General features: G+C 42.8%; 1 protein-coding gene across 2 annotated transcripts in view; it reads right to left on the reverse strand.

Annotated features, from left to right (window-relative positions):
• Positions 1–22,318, reverse strand: part of SPTLC3 (serine palmitoyltransferase long chain base subunit 3) — a 127,476-nt gene that overhangs the window by 23,667 nt on the left and 81,491 nt on the right. Inside the window, exons 9-11 of one of the 2 annotated variants that reach the window (XM_057530231.1) lie at positions 16,680–16,899; positions 8,243–8,369; positions 7,803–8,081 (exon numbers count right to left, since the gene is read on the reverse strand). In XM_057530231.1, coding sequence (XP_057386214.1) covers positions 7,936–8,081; positions 8,243–8,369; positions 16,680–16,899 — 493 coding nt within the window. In that variant the 3' untranslated portion in view covers positions 7,803–7,935. Of the gene's footprint in view, positions 1–7,802; positions 8,082–8,242; positions 8,370–16,679; positions 16,900–22,318 lie in introns of those variants that run through there. The other variant, XM_007165262.3, reaches the window with a different exon arrangement.

Here is a 22,318-nt window from a genome sequence, read left to right on the forward strand (position 1 = left end):
TCATTCATTCAGCCAACATATACTGCTTGAAGTTGGGGACAGTGTCCCTGCCCTCATGTCACTTGTATTCTCCTGGGGAGACAGAAAATAACCAAGGAAACAAGTACATAATTCCAGGTGGTGGTAAGTGCTATGAAGGAAAATGGTACAGAATAAGGGAGTAGATAGAGTTGTCCACAAGGGAGGGGGTGATATTTTAGAAAGGGTGGTTAGGCATGGTCTCTCTGGGTTGGTGGCAGGTGCTAGAAGGGTCACTCCAGCATGAACCCCATTCCAAGCTGTCCTGAGTCCAGATTTCACCTGGTCTCCAAGTTTGGGTCTGAGCCTGTTCTGAGAGGTGAGCTGGAGTAGCAGAAAATACAAGGGCAACTGTGTCCAGGCTCGGGAACAAGGAAGGGCTGGGTGGTGGTCAAGGGGTGAAAAATGAGGGAAGGTGGAAGCTGCTGGAAATCAGAGAGGACTCCAATTGTTTTCTTTGACTTTGACTTATCTGTGTTTTTGAATATGATCTGAACTTCATCCACTAACAGAATGTATCCCCCCTTTTCCACTGCTGTTCCTTTTTGCACAGAAACCACAGTGATCTTTAACCCCTCAGATATTCTCAGGGACCAGAACCAGGGATTTTGCAGTGAAGGGACAGAATACTCAGTTTTAATTTTAGAATGGGCAATGTCACCATAAAGTAGTGACACCGTAATATAACGAAATGCACATTTAAAAGACATCACCTCCCCAGTTCAGGAATGGAGAGCCTCGCTACCCCAGAGGCCAATACTCAGAAGAAAAAGAAGAGCGATCCCATTAGCTGAGGGTCTTCACTCCTCAGTCTTGCCAAAGGCAGCATGAGATGTGCAAGCAGAATTCTAGGGCCGAAGTAACAGCTTCTTCACAGATGGAATGTTTTGAATACCTCTCAAGTCATGCAAGAAATAAAAAAAAAACCTCACAAAGTTAGTGTGAGGAGGCCCTCTGTTGGGGAGCATGTCTATTTAATACTTCCTCCTCAGATCTTGGGCTCATCACAATTCTGATTTTCTAAAGGGTAAAGGAAGCTCAGCTTGAGGCAAAATTCCTGTACTGGCACAATGGCTGGGGTACTTAGCTCTAATTTTTGAGTCAGTTTCCCCATCCTTCTCTTATTGGCCTTCCTGCTATAGTTCACCAAAGCCTATGTCTCCATACTGAAATATTGAAAGTGGAGAATTGAGGAAATTATCTGGATAATACCTAAGATGATTGAGGAAGGATGATGGTAATACTATTTGTCTCATCTTTTTGTAGCAATAATCCCAGAATACTATATTCAGAAAATATATTAAATTAAAAAGGAAAAACAGCCTATTGCATTCCATCCTGTCAAATTCCTATATTTTTTGAGGATCCTGTATAGCTAATTCCTTTATTTCCAGGAAGAACACAATTCATTATTCCATCTTGATTTTACCTTTAGTTTTTCTCTATCTATACAATATCCAGACACGTCCCCCACCCTGCCACCCAGAAACTCCTTCTGTTTACAGGCAAAGAGGGACAAGTGTGACTTTGAAGAAAAATAGAAAATTCTATTTTTCTTAACTTTATTGTTTAAGCATAGGAGATTTTATTAGCAATGATGAAGGTGTATTCTACTGAAGTTGGATATTATATGTCAGGAATTGGAACTCTGTACTTATTTTCACTTGTAAGTAAATTTCCACTACTCTTTTCCTCTCTAGGGAAACACTACTGACCACTCACTTATAAACAAACCAAATATTTCCATGCACATGATAGCAAAAAACGGTTTTGTGATTCACAGCGTTGGTGATTATCCCATCAGCCTAGCACTGAAGTAACAGTAGGAAAAGTTGATGAAATCACAGAGATTCTTTTTCCTAGAGCCATTTTGGTCAGATAAGGACTGCCTTAGCCAATGGAGTGATCTATTGTCTGTTCTGAAGTGGAGAAGTTTTCGTCACCTTTTCAGGAGACACTGGTACAGGCTCAAGTTTGAGAAGCACGTTTCTACATCACAGAAAAGAAAAAAGGGGGCATACGTGTGCAGAGGGGAATGTAAAGAGAGCAGAGGATGGAATTCTGGCAAATGCAAATGGGGAAGAAGAACTAGCAGAGAAGGGGAGGAAGAACAGACAGATAAATAAAAGAGAACCAGAAGAGAACAGCATCTTCCACAACTAAGGGAAGACTGTTCTCAAGGAGAGAGGATGAGGTGGAAAGGTCAGTCAAGTTCAGCTGGAGAAGGACTAAAACAGGGTCGGTAGGCAGCGGCGACCTCTGAGGGAACAGAGTCCATGGAAATGGGCAGAGGATGAGGGCTGATGGCGGAGGGGGAGGAGTAGGGGGAACAGGCAGACGGCAATTCTTCTGAGAAGACTTGCAGCAATGGAAGGTGTGTGACTTGACAGCTATTGAAACAGAAGGGGTGAGGGGAGGCTTTTTATGATGAAGGAGATAAACAGGTTGCTGGTTGAGAAAAGGGGCCGGTGTCTTTAGAAGGTGGGAAGGGAGAGAATCAAGCACAGAGATGTGGAAGAGATAAGGGTCGTTTATTTGCTGAGCTAAGAGGGAAAGAGAGAAGGATTCAACAAATATTTGTTGAGAACTTGTCATTGCCAGGCACTGTTCTTGGTGTCAGGAACAAGACGGACAAAATGCTTGTTCTCCTGGAGTTTACATCCTAGTGGGAAACCAGAAAATAAGCAGATACGTGTATAATTTGTCAGGTGCTCATAAATGCTACTAAGACTGAAACAAGGTGAGGAGAATTAGAGGGACAAGAAGGGGTGTGCAATTAAGGATACAGCTGCTCCTCTCATAAGGCTGATTTTGAGCAAAGATGCGAGGAAAGTGAGGGAGTGGGCTATGCATGTGTTGGCTGGACATGATGTTCTAGAAAGGCCAGCAAGTGCAAAGACCCTTTGTGGGAGCTGTTCCCTGCGTTCTAGGAAAAACAAGTATGCCAGCTACTTGGAGTGGACCAAGCAAGGGAAAGAGTGGTGGGAAATATGGAAGACCACATCAGGAGAAGCCCGGAAGGCCAAAGTCTGGACTTTACACTGAGAAAGATGGAAAACAATGAAAAGTTCTGATTGAAGGGGTGATAGGGTCTGGGTTACATTTTTTTAAAAGATAATTTTGGCTTCTGTGTGGAGAACAAGTCATAAAATGGCAAGAGTGGGGAGTGGAGATCATTCCAGTGATCCAGGTGAGAGGTGATGGAGGCGGTGGTGGAGAGGGTGAGAAGGGACCTGATTCCTGAGATATGTCAAAGGAAGTGCTGCAGGATTTGCTGATGGAGTAGGTGTAAGGCCTGAGAGACAGGAAGATTCCAGGGTGCATGAAAACTATTGGAAAAATTAGAGAAGGAAAGGGAGAAAGCAGATGAGTTAAAAATAATAGTAATTTTCACCTTTATTGGGTGCTTACTATGCATCAAGCATCATGCTAAGTTCATTATCTACATTACATCACTTAATCCTCCCTACAACCCCAGTTTACAATGAAGGAACTGAAGCTAACAGAGGGTAAGCAACTTGCCATCCATGGCGCAAGTGGGGGGTAGAGGACCGGGGCCCATGCAGTCTGGCTGCAAAGCACGCACCCTAAACCCTCCACGCAATACAACTTCTATTTTCTCTGAGAAGTGAAAGGTTACCCAGAGTTGGGGGACAGAGAGCCCAAACTGGGGGTTCAAAAAGAATGTTGACTGACTAAGTGAAAAATATGCATCAAAGATTTAAATAAATAATAAGACAATTGTTGACGATGCTTTCTTTAGGGGAGTGGCTGGTGTCGCTTGGGCTTCACCCTTCTGCCTGGGCCATGTCTTGATGAAGAAAATGACAGAGCTGCCATCTTTCTGGACCTCTTCAAAAGTGGTGTTCATCACTGAGGTATCCCCATCACTGAGTCATCCCTTCAGCTGCCACATCTGACTCCCAGCTCCCAGTCCTATGAGATAAACATTCCCTCCATCTTGGAGCCTTTCAAGGCTCCTTGTTTAGCATAAGCGCTGACCTGAAATCGAGTGGGTCTGCAAGATGGAAATTGAGTCATGGCATATTTATTAAGCTGAGCACTGGGCTTGGCACTCAGAAGGACACCAAATGAATTCGTGACACAGCTTTTGCCCTTGAAGGGCTTACAGCACTGGTTTGGCTGGGGGACCACCCAACATCCATTAGGATGGAGAAGCCAAATCTCCACTTTGCATTCATTGTGCTGCACAAAGTGACAGGCCAGGAGACGAGAAGGGCCTCGGTGCCTGTGGAAGGCCTGGGTAGCTTGCAGCCCCTCAGCTTGTGGTGCATTAACTCCACGAGCATCCTGGCTGCAGAGTCAAGGTGGCTGTTTGTGCATAAACATTGTCATTTCACCGGGACTGCTATTTCATCTTTGAACCTTGGCTTCAAAGAACGCTGACCTTATTCCTGTAGTCTGCCTTTCTTTGAAGCGTATGGCTTTGCCTTGCAGATTAAAGTGAAGACATTCATCAAGCAACAGATCTGGCCAACCGCTCCCCAAACTCAACCCAAAACAAAGCCTTGAAAGGCTCCAATCACAGCGGCAGGGGAGCAGCCGAAGATCAAGGCTCGGAGCGGGGTGTTTCCTCAGATCCCGTAAGGCAGCTCGACGAAGTGCAGTCCTTTTAGCTTTGGGCAACTTTACCCTGAGAGTTGGTCTATCTCTGCAGAAAGGGGTGAGTTACTGCAACGTTCCCAACCAGACTTGTTTATCTTATTTAAAGCAGGCATTGTTGTCAATGAGACCAGCGTGATGATTCACTCTGTGCTTTTGAATTCTTCAAAAGCCATGTCAGGCAGAACTATCTGAAACTTGGCTGATGATTCTGTCAGTTTTCTTTTTTATCACTTTCTTTTGTTTGTTCCTTTGAAAAGAATCTGTCCGATCTTCCTCCCTGATTCCCCTTAACTTGACTCTGAGAACACAGACTGGACATGTATCCTTCTCTCATTTCTTTCTTTTTTCTCTTAAGATGGCAAGAAGAGTGAAGTGAGACCCTTTAACTGGGAGGTTAAAAATAATGATGAGGCAATTCTTTAATTATAAGGCAGGAGAGAGAACCAAGGGAAATATCTCTCCCCTCAGAGGAAGAAAAAATGATAATAGATAGCTATCAAAGTTCTTATGATCATGTCTTTAAATGTAACTTTTCTGCAGATCTTTTTGGTCAGATAAACAGAGTGAGTTCTGTCTGTGATGAAGTGGTAAAGCCATCCAGAGGCAGGAAGGAAAAGATTGTCAAGTTGGGGACATCATCTGTTAATCAACGGATGCTGATAATATATACACTACAGGGCTTAAGAAATTAGTGATCTTTATTAAGACATAGGCTAATTTTCAGGGTAACTTTTTTCTAGTTATTCATCTTGAAAATATGACCAATGGATAATTCTGGTCATCATAGGACAATTCATTTAACTGGCATTTTAGCTTTAGTCTCAAATAATTGTCTCCCATTAAGAAATGCACATAGTCAAGAAGATCATTAAGATGACTTTGCGAGAGTTCCAGTGGTTCCGGACCAGTTTTTTCACACAACCGGACAGCGCATGTGGGAATGGAGACAGGTCTATTTTGAGTTTCGGCTTTAGAAGGTTGAAAGATATCTGCTTATTCATATCTATATCCATATCTCTTAATTTACCACCACCATTTCCCCAAATTCAGGTGGGCCATGTGACTAGTTTTGGCCAATGGATGGTAAGCAAGGTGATATGTCACTTCCAGGCTGATGTTCTTTCTCTCTACCATGGCGACTGTGGAGGCCAGGTGCTGAGATGGCCAAGCCTCAAGCTCGCAGAAGCCTGAGTCACTTCCTACGGAGAGGAAGTGGGCAGGGAGATGTCCGATTTGTATTAGATCTGGTATTAGATCTGCGAGCAAGAAATAAACCTTGATTCAGTTAAGTCACTGAGATTCTCAAGGTTTATTTGTTACACTGGCATAATTTAGCTTATCCTGACTAATCCAGGACCTTGAAGGAAATCTAGTCTTACCTCACTTGCATCACAAGAATCCTTCCTACAGCTTCTCCAAGACATAGTCCAAATACTTCTTGAACACCTCAGGAATAATGCCAAGTAATGTAGTAAGCAATTATACAATGCTTACTATTGATGGAATTGTTTTCAGTCATAATGAAGCATTTTATAAGTCTTATTTTACTTAATTCTCACAAAACCCTTAGTTCATCAATAGCCCTTTCCTTATTTTACAGCTGGAAGAACTGAAGCACAGACAAGTAACTTGCTCAGGGTTGAGCAGATCAGTGAAATCACTTGCCTAAGACCACACAGCAAGTTAAGTAGTATCCCAGGAGTCAAGTCCAGGCAGCTGCTTTCAGTTTATGCCTTAAGCATTGCACCATGGATGGACTGGATTCGCATTTCCTTTTTTTTTTTTTTAATACATCTTTATTGGAGTATAATTGCTTCACAATACTGTGTTAGCTTCTGTTGTACAAAAGTGAATCAGCCATACGCATACATATATCCCCATATCCCCTCCCTCTTGAGCCTCCCTCCCGCCCTCCCTATCTCACCCCTCTAGGTCCTCGCAAAGCAAAAGAGAAAAACAAATACCACATGCTAACACATATATATAGAATCTAAAAAAAAAAAAAAAAAAATGGTACTGATGAACCTAGTGGCAGGGCAGGAATAAAGATGTAGACATAGAGAATGGACTTAAGGACACGGGGAAGGGGAGGGGAAAGTTGAGGCGAAGTGAGAGTAGCATTGACATATATACACTACCAAATGTAAAATAGTTAGCTAGTGGGAAGCAGCAGCATAGCACGGGGAGATCAGCTCGGTGCTTTGCGACGAATTTCTTTTTCACACGGACTATTCAATAAGACACAGAATCATAAATCCCAAAAGACGTGGCTGGAAATGACCTGAGAGGTCCATCAATCATTGCATTTTACATAGAGGAACAAAGTCACCCTCCATGCCATTTTCTTGCTTTAGTGAAAAAGAAAAGTCTATCCTTTTCAACCCAGTGACCTGAGGAGCACGGGGGCTCAGTGGAAGGGCTTCAGGGACCATTGGTTTGGAGGTAGGTAGAGACACTACGTCATCCGGACCAGCCTTGTTTTAATCTGTTGTATATATGGTAGGCTTCTGGGTAAAATGTGTATGTGAATAAAGTATTCTGCTGTTTTAATAAAATTGAAAAATGATGGATCTCTCCATATTTCTACTGAAATAGTAGGCTTGGAACATTGCACTAGACAGTATAGGGTTTCACATCAGCTGAGAGATGGGTCAGGGCACACGGATTGTATAGTCCAGTGAGCAGGTCTGAGGCCAGGGTAATTTGCTGCTTCTACAAACACACTCACTAGATTGCCTGACAGCAAGAACTGCCCTAGTCATCACTGTCCCCCATTGTGATAAATAGTAGAAGCTCTATAAACTGTATATGAAAGATGGAGAGTTCCAAGAGCCTTTGATGAAACCATTTTTCAAAAAAAAGGTTAAGCTCATTTGAGTTGAACAAAGTAGCACACCTTGGCTGTGGTGATCCAACATCAAAGAAATGGCTGGTAAGTTATCATTGTGAGTGTTTTGTCCATATATTCTTAAATGGGCAGTGGTGAATTTCTTCTCCCCAGCTCCTGGCTGGTAATGAATGAATGAATGAATGAATGAATGATGAGATAGATGGGTGGGTGGATGAAAAAAACGAATATTAAATTGACTAGTTTGTTCCCAGGGAAACACAAGTGACAGTTCCAAGGAAGCACAGGCAAACACACATCAAGTTTGGCTTCATAAACAAAATTATCCACATTTGCTGATCCCATTAAGAGGTGAATTAGAAAGTTTTCATTGCTTTAAAAGAGCATCCTCTGCTTTTTTGTGTGCTGACGGCAGTTCTAGTACATTTATGTACTCTGTACTATTATGTATTATGTACTATTGATGTGCATATGGCTTGATTTACAAATTGGTTAAGACAAATGTGCATAGGGACTTCCTTGGCGATCCAGTGGTTAAGACTCTGCACTTCCACTGCAGGGGGCGTGGGTTCAATCCCTGGTCCGGGAACTAAGATCCCACATGGCACGCAATGTGGCCAAAAAAAGAAAGAAAAAAAAAAAGACAGAAATGTATATTTGAAAAGGGGGGAGTTGATGGGGCAGAAGGGAGACAGGGAGAGGTCTAGGAAAGGAATTCACGGGAGATTTGCTTGCTGCAGACCCTCTTACCTTGCGTGGTCCCATCTAGTCCCATGATGAGTTTCATTGCTCTGATGATTTGCTCTGCTATCGGGGGGCTCATGGAGGTGGCATAAGCAGCGCTATGTGAGTGAGCCCGTAAATAATCCACAAGGTCCTTTAATACAGGAGAGAAATCCAAAAAGAAGGCAAATAAATCTCAGTGTTGGTGGCCCCATCTCCACCCATCATAGCACAAGACATTTGATTCTCGAATGTGGTCTGATTTTCAATGGGCATCACCAAACTCTTTATTTTTTCTATCCCTTCTTCTTAGTCTCTCCCTAAACAACCTAGGAGGTATATAAAAATGGGATGCTGCAAATTTGGAGTTGAGTTCTATAAGGCAAAACCAGATGTGTAAAGGAAAAGTGGTTTCCTAGACATTTATTTGGGTACCTAGCCCATACGAGCACTGGTTTAGTATTCAGGAGAGTCCAAAGAAAAATCCGGAGTGTGTTTTTTGCCCTTGAGCATAGTACATTAGCTTGTGCCTGTGGAGGAGTAATGGCAGGAAAAATAACAAGACATGCAGACCAGTTTATGCAGCGGGGCTACCAGATGACCGAGGAAGGAGAGGGGATATTACCAGCGGGAGTAGATAAGGGAGGCTCTAGTGAGGAAGTAGAATTAAGTCTTGAAGAAAGAAGACAGGCAAAGATAAAAAGAAAACTTTCAGGAGAAGGGAGCAGCAGAAGGGAGAGGAGAGATATTAAACTAGTGTGGAGGTGAGGACCAGATCAACTCTAGTTGTGCCTTGAGCAGGAGACAACTATTGGGATTTTTGTGTAACCCTATTTGAAGTGCTGACCCATGCAGGATGCTGGTCCGTACAGTGGTAGGAATGATTCTCTACCTGCATGTCTGACCCTTGAGGCCAAACCTGAGGTTCCAGGTAAGCATGCTGAGAGCCTGAAGAAGCTCCAATCACCTCATTCTACAGCGATGGTGGGGGACTCAGAGCTGGTACATGGAGGCACTCAGCCCTGGCCAGGCAGACCATCCATTGGCCCACCTGTTCTGACTCATAGCCCAGGACCCTCGGGGTTGTCCTGCAGAAAAGCTAGTGGGCCCATAGGGGCTCTGCATTAGCAGTGGGGTCTGTAAAGCATCAGCCACCTTCTCTTCCAGGATAATGAGACAGCTTAGGATCCCACTTAGGATCTACTCTGACCATTCCCTGGAAGATGAACTGGGGAGAGCTCTGCTTTGAGCAGGTCCATCTCGTCCTAACTCCCCTTCATCTGCCACATCCACTCCCACCTCCGCACCTGGGACTGTGCCCGCCCGTCACTTTTCTCCCTCGGGTTATGGGTGTCGTGTTTGCTCCCAACCATGGGTCATTACCCAAGCATTTAAAATGTATATAGTTTTTCTTCCTATGAACTAGTAACTAAAGTTAATAGGTAAGTAAGTAGAGAGTACCTAAAGTTACTATGAACTTTCCTAAACGTTCATAGTAAAGTGAGTGGCCTGCCTTACAGGTGGTTGGTGACATGATGCCTCTACCTGGCCCACAGGCTTGCTTCCCCGACTTCCTTTCTGCTTCATTTCACACTCTTCATTCATTTTTGTTGGTTTGTTTCTTCTTTTCCTTCCCCATCGCTTCTACTCTGGTTCCCTCTCTCTTTTTTTTTTTTTTTTAAAACATCTTTGTTGGAGTATAATTGCTTTACAATGGTGTGTTAGTTTCTGCTTTATAATAAAGTGAATCAGTTATACGTATACATATATCCCCATATCTCTTCCCCCTTGTGTCTCCCTCCCTCCCACCCTCCCTATCCCACCCCTCTAGGTGGTCACAAAGCACCGAGCTGATCTCCCTGTTCTATGCGGCTGCTTCCCACTAGCTATCTATTTTACATTTGGTAGTGTATATATGTCCATGCCACTCTCTCACTTTGTCCCAGCTTACCCTTCCCCCTCCCCGTGTCCTCAAGTCCATTCTCTAGTAGGTCTGCATCTTTAGTTCCCTCTCTTTAATTATTTTAATTTTAAATTCTCCATTCAAATCCTTTTTCTTTCCATTTCTAAGTATTTCTTTCCTTCCTTTCTCTCTCCTTTCTTCCCTCCCTCCCTTCCTTCCTTTCTTCTTTCCTCCCTCCCGCCCTTCTTCCTTCCTTCCTTCCTTCCTTCCTTCCTTCCTTCCTTCCTTCCTTCCTTCCTTCCTTCCTTCCCTTCCCCTCCTTCTCTCCCTATCCCCCGCCTCTTCCCTCCTTCCATCTTTCCATTCAGCAAGTTTGTACAAAGATGTGCTCTGAGCTATGTTCTGAATGCCGGAGCCCAAGAAGAGGAGGAGGATAGAAAGCCTAGTCCCTGGCAGCCATTCTCCACTTACATTAAAATCAAAATTAAGTTTCTGTCCATTATTTTGTTTAGTGAATCTCATAAAAACAGCGTTTTCACTGTATCTGAGGAGGATGTGTGTGACGTTGGCCTGACTGAAGGCACTGGCCACACGGTATCCAGGAGGTTCACTTTGAGGATGGAGGATGTGGTGGGAGGGTCAGGGAGAGAGAGGCGGTCATTTTCCAGAGTAGCTGCAGCCAAGCTGCTCTTCACAATCCTCCGTGAGCAGCAGCAGGTGTTTTCTTTCTCTGCTGAGAGCTGGTGCCTTCCAGCAGGATGCTGGGGAAGCCAGTGAAGAGGGAGCGGGTGGGATGCAGGAAATGGGATGATGGGGCTCATGTGGTCGGGAAACAGCTGTTTTGAGGAGATGATCTGACCTGGAAGGATGGGTAGATTTGGATAGAGGAGGGGAGAGGCATGGACACGTGCTGAAATTAGTAATAAAGATGGCATCTTAATCAGCACAGGATGGAGGAGTCAAATGGGGGCAGAGGGAGAAGCTAGTGCCTCCAAGAAAAGGTGATGAGGGGTTGTTCCCTCGAGGGGAGTTCTGACCGCAGAGTTACAAGACAGGCTGTGGAGACTAGATCACTTGGGTTCAAATCCTGGCTCTGCCACTTACTGATATGTGACCATGGGCAAGTTACTAAGCCTCTCTGTGCCTTAGTCTTCTTCTCTGAAAAATGAGATAATGGTAATACTTAACTCAGGGTCCGTGTGAGGATTCAATGAGTTAATACATACACAGTGCTTAAAAAGCATCTGGTACATATTGAATACCTGATGCTGTTGGCAATTATTGTTAATGGATTGCCATCTCAGAGATTCTTAACACTGGGAGCATGGGTTGGGAGGAGGGGGTCAAAATATAAAAACTTCTTACAGTGTCTTTATTCCAGCTCCCTTGTAATGCTGTAAGGTTACATAACTGCATGTTGGTAGACTCGGGCATCAAACCAAAGATTTTCAGCCCAGCACTTCCTCTATCCTTATCGGGTGGTTAACAGTAGGAGCGAAAAGAAAGGAAAAGAGAGGCATTCTAAAGAAAGGAGAACCCAGACCTGATGGCAGATTGCATGACTGCAAAGATGGTAGAGCTGACAGTTCATTGATAGACCCAGAGCTGATATTCACTGGCTGCTTGAAGCTCCATTTTAAGAATTTTACGTGTATTTTACATGTATATTTACATGTATTAACTCAGCTTCACAATAATGCTATGAGATAGGTATTATTTTAATCTCCATTTTACAGGTGGGATCACTGAGTCATGGAACAGATCAGAAAATTATCCAACCAAAAAGTGCAAAAAGTGGCTGGATAACAAGGATTTGGACCCAAACAGTCTGTCCCGAGATTACCGCACCCCCGCACCCCCCTTAGCTCTGCACTGTACTACTTCTTCAGACCAGAGGAGCTGGCTTGGCTCGGGGTGGGGAATGGCCCAGGGAGCACAGAGAAGACCACCTTCACTGCTACTTATCCCTGTGGTGCTTTCCCTAATCCACAGAGATTGCACCTCTGGAGGAGGAGGGGAAGAGGAGAATTCCTAATATACTCAAGTGTTCATAGTTCTAAACCACAGATTGAATTGTATCAGTCTCAAAATGTTTCCTGTCTATTACATTTATTTCTCCAAAGAAACTGGAACCTCCTTGAGAGTAGGGAACTGAGTTATATACTTTATTATACACTCTCTTATAATCCATAGTGGTGGGTACTTAGCGGGGTTCTGGTAAATACTGATGGTCTAATGGAAAGCAGAAGGGTTTAGGGGCTAAGGAAGGATGGTGAGGGTCCCTGAAGTATAGAGGGAGGTATTAAGCTGCATTCTTAGGAACAGGTATAGCAATATTCTCGTAGCCTTGGGGCATTGCTGACAAAGATCAAAGAAACAAAACAAAGCTGCCTTTGATCCCTAAAGGGGTCTTTATGTGCCCAAACCCCAATTTTCCTATCAAATTGAGAAATTTCACAAAGCCAAGGTCACATGCATCCTTAGTTTGAATAGATGCCTCATTGGCACAGTATCACTTCCTTTTAACAGTAAGACTGTCTTGCCCATAATCTTATTTCTTTCAGACTGAGTCCACTTTCTCTCCGAATCTGAGTGTGTGGATGGGAGGTAATTTACCTGTGTGGTTCAGAAAGTGGGACTCTTGGAGTCCCCTCAGCAGAACATGAAGGAAGCCTTGGTTCCTGGTTTTCCGATTTCCTCCTATCACTTGCCCACTGGATGCCATGAGCCATGAATTAAGAGTTAGCTTTGGTCTTAAGGAGAGTCCGTGTTGTGTTTTTCTTCAGGCTGGGTTAGAGGTCTCTTCAGACCGAGGTTTCCAAGGCCATTAGTAAATACAAACCCCTGAGCCTGGAGTTCAAGGACAAGGGTGGCTTTTCTGAGAAAGATAGACAGGAGGCTCTTAGGGTAAACATCTTGGTGTTCATTCCATGACCCCCATTTACTTCAAAGGGCTGTTAAATACAGCCAGGGCTGAGCACGCAGGGCAGAGCTGGCTTCTGTCTTTGTCTGGCGCCCAGGCTTCTGGGCTAACACTCATGCCAAACTTGGCTGCCCAGTCCCCTCCTCCAGAATCTCAGCCCTGTAACCTATCAGTCAGGAGGGTCACCTTTGCTTCATTCATTTGCAAATCTCTGGTCAGCCAGTGGAGGCTGTGAAAGCCAGTGCTCAACCCCAGGCATGCAAGAGGACTCAGGATCCTTGCCTGAGAAAAACCTGGATCCTAGAAACTGGGGTCTGCAGTGTTGACCCCATCTCCTCAGCAACTGAATTAATGCAAATTAAAAAATAAAAATAAGGAAACTAGCCCCATCAGCTCAGGCTTTCTTCCAAGAAGCCATTCATGGCATGGAGCTCTGATAGGTGGAGAGAAGTAAGTACCTGACATTTCACCTGAAGGTCTTGAAAGGAGAGAAAGATTCACTGTGGGTTGTTCATGGATCAGCTACAGCAGCTCCGAACTCACAGTGGGCAAACAGTAAAACCTTGCTGGCTCTTGAGAGACTGTTTTAGCAGTTTCCCTGAGGTTGGGAGAGTAGGTCAGGCCAAGGCAGTAAACTCCAAGAGCGGAGATGGATTTGTAGGGCATTTTGTTACAGGAAGGCTGAAGTGAGGACAAAAATCTCTACTCTCTGTAGTTGTATCTTAGCACCAAACCAATTTTTCTTTTGTGTGTTTACAAATATTTTTTCTCACGTGACACATCTGCCTTGACCTGTTACATAAAGATTTCTAGAGCCTGCTAGAAACTATTATTAGGAATATAGTCCCTGTACCACTAACACTGACCTTGACATTTAAAAAGAGAGTTAAGAGCTAGACCGTTTTATAGTTTTCCAGATTTTTGGACTCAAGTAATTATTTTCAAATCTCAAGGTTTACTAGGAAGCCCATGAGCAGAGTGAACTTGAAATTATTAAGATTTCAGAAAAATATAAAGTCCTAGTGTGTGCACTTTAACGTTTTTTATGGTTAATTTTGTTGCTTTTGTAGTATTTAGTATCTAGAATGCTGGATATTTTTGCATTACTCCCCCAAATTGAGATATATACTTTAAAATATCCAGAAAATATATGTATGATGAAACTCTGAAAACTGAACTCAAATTATTTAAACAGATACTAGAAAGATTTTTTTTTCAAACAAATCTATAGCATTTGCCCAATCCTATGTCCTATCAATTAAAAAGCATAGTTTAAAACAAACTGAAAGTGAAAATTCTTCAAAGTCCAGGGGGATAAAAACTATGACTTAAATGTAAACTATACATAATATAAAATTAACTTAATTTAACAAATTAAATGCACAGAGGAGCAGATGCATAAGTTCCATTAACTCATGGGCTCATTAGGCTAGAAGGAAACCACAGTTTATCTGGGTTTATCACAGTCTCACCGAAACGATTCTAGACAGGTGGTTATCTGACTGATTTTTAAATCATCAGGGAACGGCACAGGCAGACACTTTCTCAAGTGACCTCCTATCTCCTGCTCACCCTCCACATCTTGAAAACTACCCTGTGTTTTCTAGGTTTTGCATCTTGCTGTTTCAGGACAGTAGATCTCGGCATGGGTCAGCCAAACACTCTCTAATTCTTGCTGCCACCTAGTGGTAAATTCAGAGACTGCATAGTATTTGTGGAGGGAATAGGGGGAAGGGGAGGGGGAGCGAGAGGGGAAGGTGAAGGGGAGGACGGGGAGGGGGAGAGGGGAAAGGGGGAAATGATGAGGCCCTCTGGGTCTAAGTATGAACAAAATGAGTTTTTTTAAAGAGCAAAAAATGATCTACATACTTTTATCTTCCTCTTGATTAATGTAAATACTAAATACTTTTCACAATTGCTCTGTATCTACCCCAAATCAATAGAAGTTACATAGACAAGAGCAAATACACTTTTAAAATAGTCCACCTGACTTCAGGATGGAGAGTATGTGAGAGAACCATACTGAACGGGCCGTCGGGAGCCTTTGTTTAAAGCGGGTATCACTTGAAGGAACTGTAAGGGGGACATGATGACAGCTACCAAATTTGACAACATTTCAAGGATCCACTCGCTTCAGTTTATTCAGGTGCCTTTGGTTCAGGAAACAGAGTTACGCTTGGTTAAACATTTTGTAGCTCAGAACTTCTGCTAAAGTAATCACAAAGCCAAGTAGCCTGGGTCGGGGGTGCGCCTACTTTGAGACCCTCTGATCCCATTGCTTTGACAGTCGAGGAAGGGAAAGTTTAACCTCTCACCAGATTTAGCTGAGTTTTGTAAGATCCTGGGCATTCCCTATGTTTTTAGCATCACCCAGCGAATTCCCACAGGCCAGCGGAAGGACGCTGAACAACAATGCTTTGAGCTTGGAAGAAAATGATGCTTCTTTAAGGGTAAAGACCACTAAAAGCTCTGGACATTTTAAGCATTTGTGCATCTCATGGCAGGGTCAGTGGCCGTAATAAAATCTGTTGTTTTAAATCATGGGCTTTCCACAACCAGACTGTTTTCGGCCCTACTCCCTGATTTGTCTAACTGGTTTACCAGGAGTCTGAACTCCTGTTCCTGCTGGGGACAATGAGTGAGGAATCAGGAATTTTAGAGAAGCCATCGAGCCACCTGCATGCACTGCTTTGGGGCCTTCTTTGCCCTCCTGGGTGGAGCCATCTACACTGTCACAGTGTATCTGGGACAGGTGTAGGCCTGGGGGAGACAGCTATCAGGATTTGGATTGAACCGTCATATAAAGCAGCAGATTAACTGGCTCTTTGAGCCCTGAAACCCAGGTTTTAATATTTCATTTTCCTTCTCTCCGCCCCTTCCCTCTTCTTTTAAAATCCTTTCAAGCATTTGTTTTATTTTAGCAACCCCCTTGGTGACATTGGCAGTAGAATGACAGGGATAACGCTTAACAGTCTGATTCCTTCAGATCAGAATCTTAAGTCACCTAGATAAGGTATCAGAGGATGACAAGATTTGACCCATGGCTTATCCAAAATTGTGGAAGAGAATTATTTTGCAGAGAAAATCTCTAAAAAAGACATTTCCGATCTTGCTACTATTTTGATTAAAACTCTGAAAAACCACAACTTGTAGCACAGGGTCAGTGTCCTTAACATCTGAGGTCTGCTCACTGTTTCTACCACCCACCTTGCGTTTTTCATGCCACAAAACCCAAACGACTTACAGTTCTGCAGCATCACTTCTGTGGCTTGTTAGACATCATTCCCTCTTTCTGAAATATAAACCCCGCCGCCCCATCCTTTGTCTACAAGACTGGCATTCATTCTAAGACTTCTTAGGTACTGCCCTTTCCTTTGTACCGTCTTTGCCTGTGTGCACAGCTGGTGTTGTCTTTTTATGATCATGTGATTACTCATCACATGCAACTCTGCGCTATCAGAGGATGAGCTCCTTGACCTTCTGGGCCTCCCGTGGCTGTGAACACACGGTGGCAAGGCTGCCCTCATCAGTCAAGTGTGCTGAACTGAACTGAAGCTCTCAGGGAAATCAGAAGACCCCGCAGACTACCTTCCGAGGGCATTCAGGTTTTAAACAGACACAAGGGATCTGTCTCTTACCTTCCTTCCAGCTATGTAACCTCCCGAGGCGCCAAAGCTTTTGGTGAATGTGCCCATAAATACATCAATATCTCTGGGGTCCATTGCAAAGAACTCCATCACACCCCGGCCGGTCGGGCCCAAGGACCCAATACTGTGAGCTTCATCTACGTAGAGGTAAGCCTTGTATTTCTTCTTTAGAGCCACGATCTGGGGCAGACGCACGATGGAACCTTCCATGCTAGGGCATAAGAAGAAATGCTCGTCACCGGTGTGTACCCTCCGGGGAAGCTCTGTGTCACTCTCCCTCTCAGTACTTCTCAGACAGCCTGCCCTGGCACCAGACGGGGATGACAGGGACATGCCATTCCTTTCTTCTTAAGGCATATTTCATTTGGTGGAGACCACCCTCTCAATCTTGTAAGGCTGCTCTGGCATTATTTCACTTGGGGAAAAAAAATAATTTACATTCAGTGGATTTAAGTGCTTTGAGTTGTTATAGCTAATTCCCAAGTAAACATCTCACTGCATTGTTGATCAATTTATCAATATTAGTAAAGCCGACTAGCATAACTAGACTGACCATGTTGGATTCTAGGTATTTTGCTAGTTTTAATTAAATTGTTCCATGTTGATGTGTCTTTATCAGCCTGCTCCTGTCTATTTGCCCAGTTCTGTCTGACCTAAACTCAGTGCTTGAACTGCCAAAGATTAAAAGAAGGAATTAAAATCACACAAAAGAACTTTAAGACATCATAAATTTATTAAAGCATGGGAGAAAGTCCTTAGGGTCTCCTGTTCAGTCCTCACTGAACTCAAAGGCTTATTCGAGGCTTCTAGTGGTGTCCCTTCTTTTCCTTTAGGGCAATGGTTCTCAATCTTGAGTGAGCATCAGAATCCCTTGAATGGTTTGTTACAACACAGATTGCTGGGTCCCACCTCCAGAGTTTCTGATTTAGTAGGTCTTGGATGGGCTTCGAATTTGCATTTCTACCAAGCTCCTGGGAGATTCCCCTACTGCTAGTTGGAGACAGCACGCTGAGAACCACTGCTATAGATCAACTTTTGTTTTAGCCCTAAGTGCTTAATTTTTCATGGTATTATTGTAATTTGGTAAATTTACATGGTATTTTAAATTGCAAAAACACTTCTAGTCCTCCAGCAAAGGGAAAGACAGGAAGTAAATAAGCAAGTAAAATGAACATTCATATTTACATGTCACCTCTTGGAACCCAATGGATTTAGAAGAACTCTTGTCTTTAATCAGTTCTCAGAACACTTCGTAAGCTGTGTCCACAGCTCACACAGTTTTGACTGCACTGACTGGCGAGTTCTATGAAAACACACAGACTCACACCCTCACCCCCATGAAGGAGCTTGTCAAACAGTTCAAGCAACCCATTAATTTAGTTCAAGAACTAGTCAATTGACACAAACAGAGTTGAACTTCTCCCTTCTTCTTAATTAGTTTATGTATTTATTTAATGTATTAAAAAATAATTTAAGTGTTAGGTCGATTCAGTCAAAACAGTCCAGCTGTTATGTAGTTACCCAGACCAACAGGTGTTGGATGCTTTTTTTTTTTTTAAAGGACTTTGTTTTTCAGAGCAGTTTTGGGTTCACGGCAAAAGTGAGTAGAGGGTACAGAGATTTCCCATATACCCCCACCTGACATATGCATACCCTCCCCCATTATCAACATCACTCACCAAAGTGGTACATTTGTTTCAACTGATTAACCTACATTGGTGTATCATCATCTAAAGCCCATAGTTTATATTAGGGTTCACTCTTGGCATTGTATGTGAAACCAAGCAGGACAGTGTAGGGATCCTGGGCACAAAAGCCTTCTGTCCCCTGTTTCTTATTTGTAGGAAATATGTTTCAGCTTTCATGACCTTCCCTGAGTTCCAAAGGGCAGGTTCAAACAGTTGCTAATCAGGGAAGAGAAGGGATGCAGAGACAGGGGAAGAGCAGTCAAGAAACAATAGTGCAGCCTTGGGTCAGGGTCCTAGTTCCACCTCAAGGGATACACATAACAATATCTTTGAGCTCTTCTCATATTTATCCATTTGCCAACTGAAGGACATTTTGGTTGCTTCCAAGTTTTGGCAGAACTAAAACCCCCAACAAATGGAAAATGTTAACTACTTGATGAAGCACTCTTCATTCCAGAGAGGTCAGTTTGATAACCTCCAGAACCACAGAAGCTCATCAAAAGACCACCCGAGGCCAGATTAAAGGAATGCAGGCCCTGCACACACCCTGATCCTTATCAGCAACTCCATCCTTGAACCTTTGTTATAAAACTCCTCACCAAATCCCCCCAGGTTGGGACACACAGTTTTGAGGGCATTAGCCCGCTGTGTCCCCCTTTGTCTGGCAAAGAAATAAAGTTATTCTTTTCTACTTCACCCAAAACTCTGTCTCCAAGATTTGATTTGGTATTGGTGCACAGAGGCTGAGTTTCGGCATCATACATTCTATGGGTTTGGACGAATGCATAATGACACGTATCCATCATAATAATATCACACAAACTACTTTCACTGCCCTAAAAATCCACTGTGCTTACCTACTTATCCCTCTCCACACCCAACCCATGGCAACCAGGGATCTTTTTTGCTGTTTCTAGAATAATGCCTTTCCCAGAACATTATGTAGTTGGAATCATACACTATGTAACGTTTTCAGATTGGCTTCTTTCACTTAATAATATGCATTTAAGTTTCCCCCACATCTTTTCATGGCTCCACAGCTCATGTCTTTTTAGTGCTGAATAAAATTCCATTGTCTGGATGGACCACAGTTTATTTAGCCATTTGCCAACTGAAGGACATTTTGGTGGCTTCCAAGTTTGGGCAATTATAAAGAAAGATGTGACAAACATCTGTGTGCAGGGTTTTGAGTGGACACAAGTTTTCAGCTCCTTTGGGTAAATACCAAGGAGCATGATTGCTGGATTGTATGGTAAGAGCATGCTTGTAGGAAACCACCAATCCGTCATCCAAAGTGGCTGGACCATTTTGCATTCCCACCAGCAGTGAATGAGAGCTCCGGGTTACTGCACATTCTCACCAGCGTTTACTGTTGTCACTGTCCCAGACTGTGAACTTCTAACAGGTGTGTAGTGGTATCTCATTGTTTTAATTTGTATTTTCCCTGATAGCATATGACACGGAGCATCTTTTCACAAGCTTATTTCCATCTGTAAATCTTTGGTGAGGTATCTGTTAAGGTCTTTGGCCCATTTTTTAACCCAGTTGTTTGTTTTCTTATTGTTGAGTTCTAAGAGTTTTTGGCATCTTTTAGATAATGATGCTTTATCAAACGTATCTTTTGCAAATATTTTCTCCCAGTCTGTGGCGTGTCTTTCTAATGCTCTTGGCATTGTCTTGCAGAGCAAAAGTTCTTAATTTTAATGAAGTCCTGCTTATTACATTTGTGCTTTTTACAAGGTCATTCTGAAAGGCTGTTTTCAGATTTTAATGACATGAAGACCAAATAGAGTCATCTTCTCTTATAGAAGTTTGCGAGTTAGTTCCAGTATTTTCTTAGAGTAATTGCTTGTTAAAGTTGTTTCCATTGAAGGGGAGGAGGTCCAGCCAGCTGACTGCCTAAGCTGAGATGGTAGCCACACCACTTACTAACTGAGGACTTGGGCAACTTATTTGCTGTTCTCTGCCTCAGTTTCCTCGGATGTAAAATAAGCATGATGATGGCACACTGCTCATAAGGCCTTTATAAGAATGACTAGAAATAATACTTGTAAAGTGTCTGACGTATCACGAGCACCCATTGGGTTGTTCTTGTTCTCGGGTGGAGCTCAGGAGGAAATGGTAGCAACGAGGCCTAATTTGAGAAATTGGGAGCCCTTGACAATGCTCTGTGTTGAATTTTCCAGGAAGAAAGCATATGGGTGTCATACATAATTAATGGCTGTATGCCCTCAAAATTCTAGAACCTTCTCATCTTTTAAAATGTTCTAAATTGGTAACACAAACATGCTAAAAACCTGACATGTCACAAATAGCCATTCTTTGTTCTGGAACTGAGTTTGGCAGGAACCGGAGTTAATGTTGAACAGTTTGCAGACACTCTGGGCAGCTAATTAGCCATCTTTGCTTGGGCCGATCTAGCTGATGTTAGGGGCCTGCTCACCTGGTTTATATTTCTTCCTCGAAGATTAATGACTCCACAATACTGCTGATTTCAGGAGTTAATGTAGGGCACACATGAGTCCTAGAGGGAATTCAGTTTTTATAAAGAGCTATATTTACCCACACTAAGTTTTCATTCTCTCAATGTGACCAAATTTGAATTGAACCTTTCCCTGTAGTGGGATATTGAGTTTGGTGTTTACATGAAAAGGCTATCTGTTATTGCTGCAAATTGCTGTCAAAGAACACTGTGCCAGAAACGATTTAAAAAAAAAAACCCAAACAAACCCAAGAACAGTGTTTTATTCTTTCTTCCTGAGTGGAAGGTTGTGTTTTCTTTTGACTTGAATAGAAAAAAAAAACAACTAAAATACAACTGTAGGTAAAGATAATTCCACCAGTTAATTTGAAGTTCTGTGCAGGGACTTGAATGATTCTTAAACCAGCAAGCCAGTGAATAATTTCTTTATATCTTTTCTATTACATAATGTATTAGCTAAGTGACAAGACTCCTTTTTGAAATCTCCCTCTCACCACCTTCCCCTCCACCTATAAACCATATTACCCACTGACAGGACTGGGATTTAAACCACTGGTTTGCCAACTTACATGGTGGAAAAATCTCCTTGGTGGGTCCTGAGTACAATCCAAGGGGAGAAAGGAAGGTGGAAAGAAAGGGGAAAAAAGGAACTAAGCTTAATTAAAAATAAAGTAACTACTGTTTTCTTTTTCTTTGTTTAAACCACAGAGATATAGGTGAGAGTTTACCACTGAAGATCTCAGTCCTTAAACTTACATTATTTTGAGCAGGAGAATGGCTTACATTCTTAGAGAAAATGGCATTCTGAGATTTCAACATTTGTTTGTATGTGTATTTTTGGAAAAGGTTGGATAGTACTTCTTGATTAATTTTATTTTGAAAGTTTGGGCTCCAGCTATGCTCGTTTATATCCCCAGTTATTTGGGACCTCTCTCCCCATCTCTAGTGTATTTTTGAATAATTTTGAGATTTTTCGACCACCATGAATCAACCACTAGGCTTCTCAGAGACACAAAACTAGAAGACTGTGACTTTAAAGCAAAACTTAAAAGAAAATGCAGGGGAGAACACTAAAATAATACTATTGTACTTCTAAACCCCAAATCATGGAATCATGGAACTCTACACTTCAAGTTTCAATCTCCCGATTTTATAGATGAGGAAACCGAGCCCTAGACAGGTTGATGGTGAAAATCAAATGGATGACCTTGCATTTTCCACATTTATTTCATTGGATGTGGACACATGGGCTGATTCTTCTGTTTACATTGGGTCTCTGTCCCAGCAGGGCCACCTGGTTTGAATCCCAGCTCTGATTTATCTCAGCTATTTGCCCTGGGGCAAGTTATCTAGGTCTTGGAACCTGAGTGTCTTCATCCTCACAATAAACTTAGGAGTACTGGAGGCGCTTACTCAAGATAGCACATGTGAAATGTTTAGCAATAACACATGATAAATGT

Source organism: Balaenoptera acutorostrata, chromosome 15 (genome assembly GCF_949987535.1).
Source record: "Balaenoptera acutorostrata chromosome 15, mBalAcu1.1, whole genome shotgun sequence".
Classification (NCBI taxonomy): domain Eukaryota; kingdom Metazoa; phylum Chordata; class Mammalia; order Artiodactyla; family Balaenopteridae; genus Balaenoptera; species Balaenoptera acutorostrata.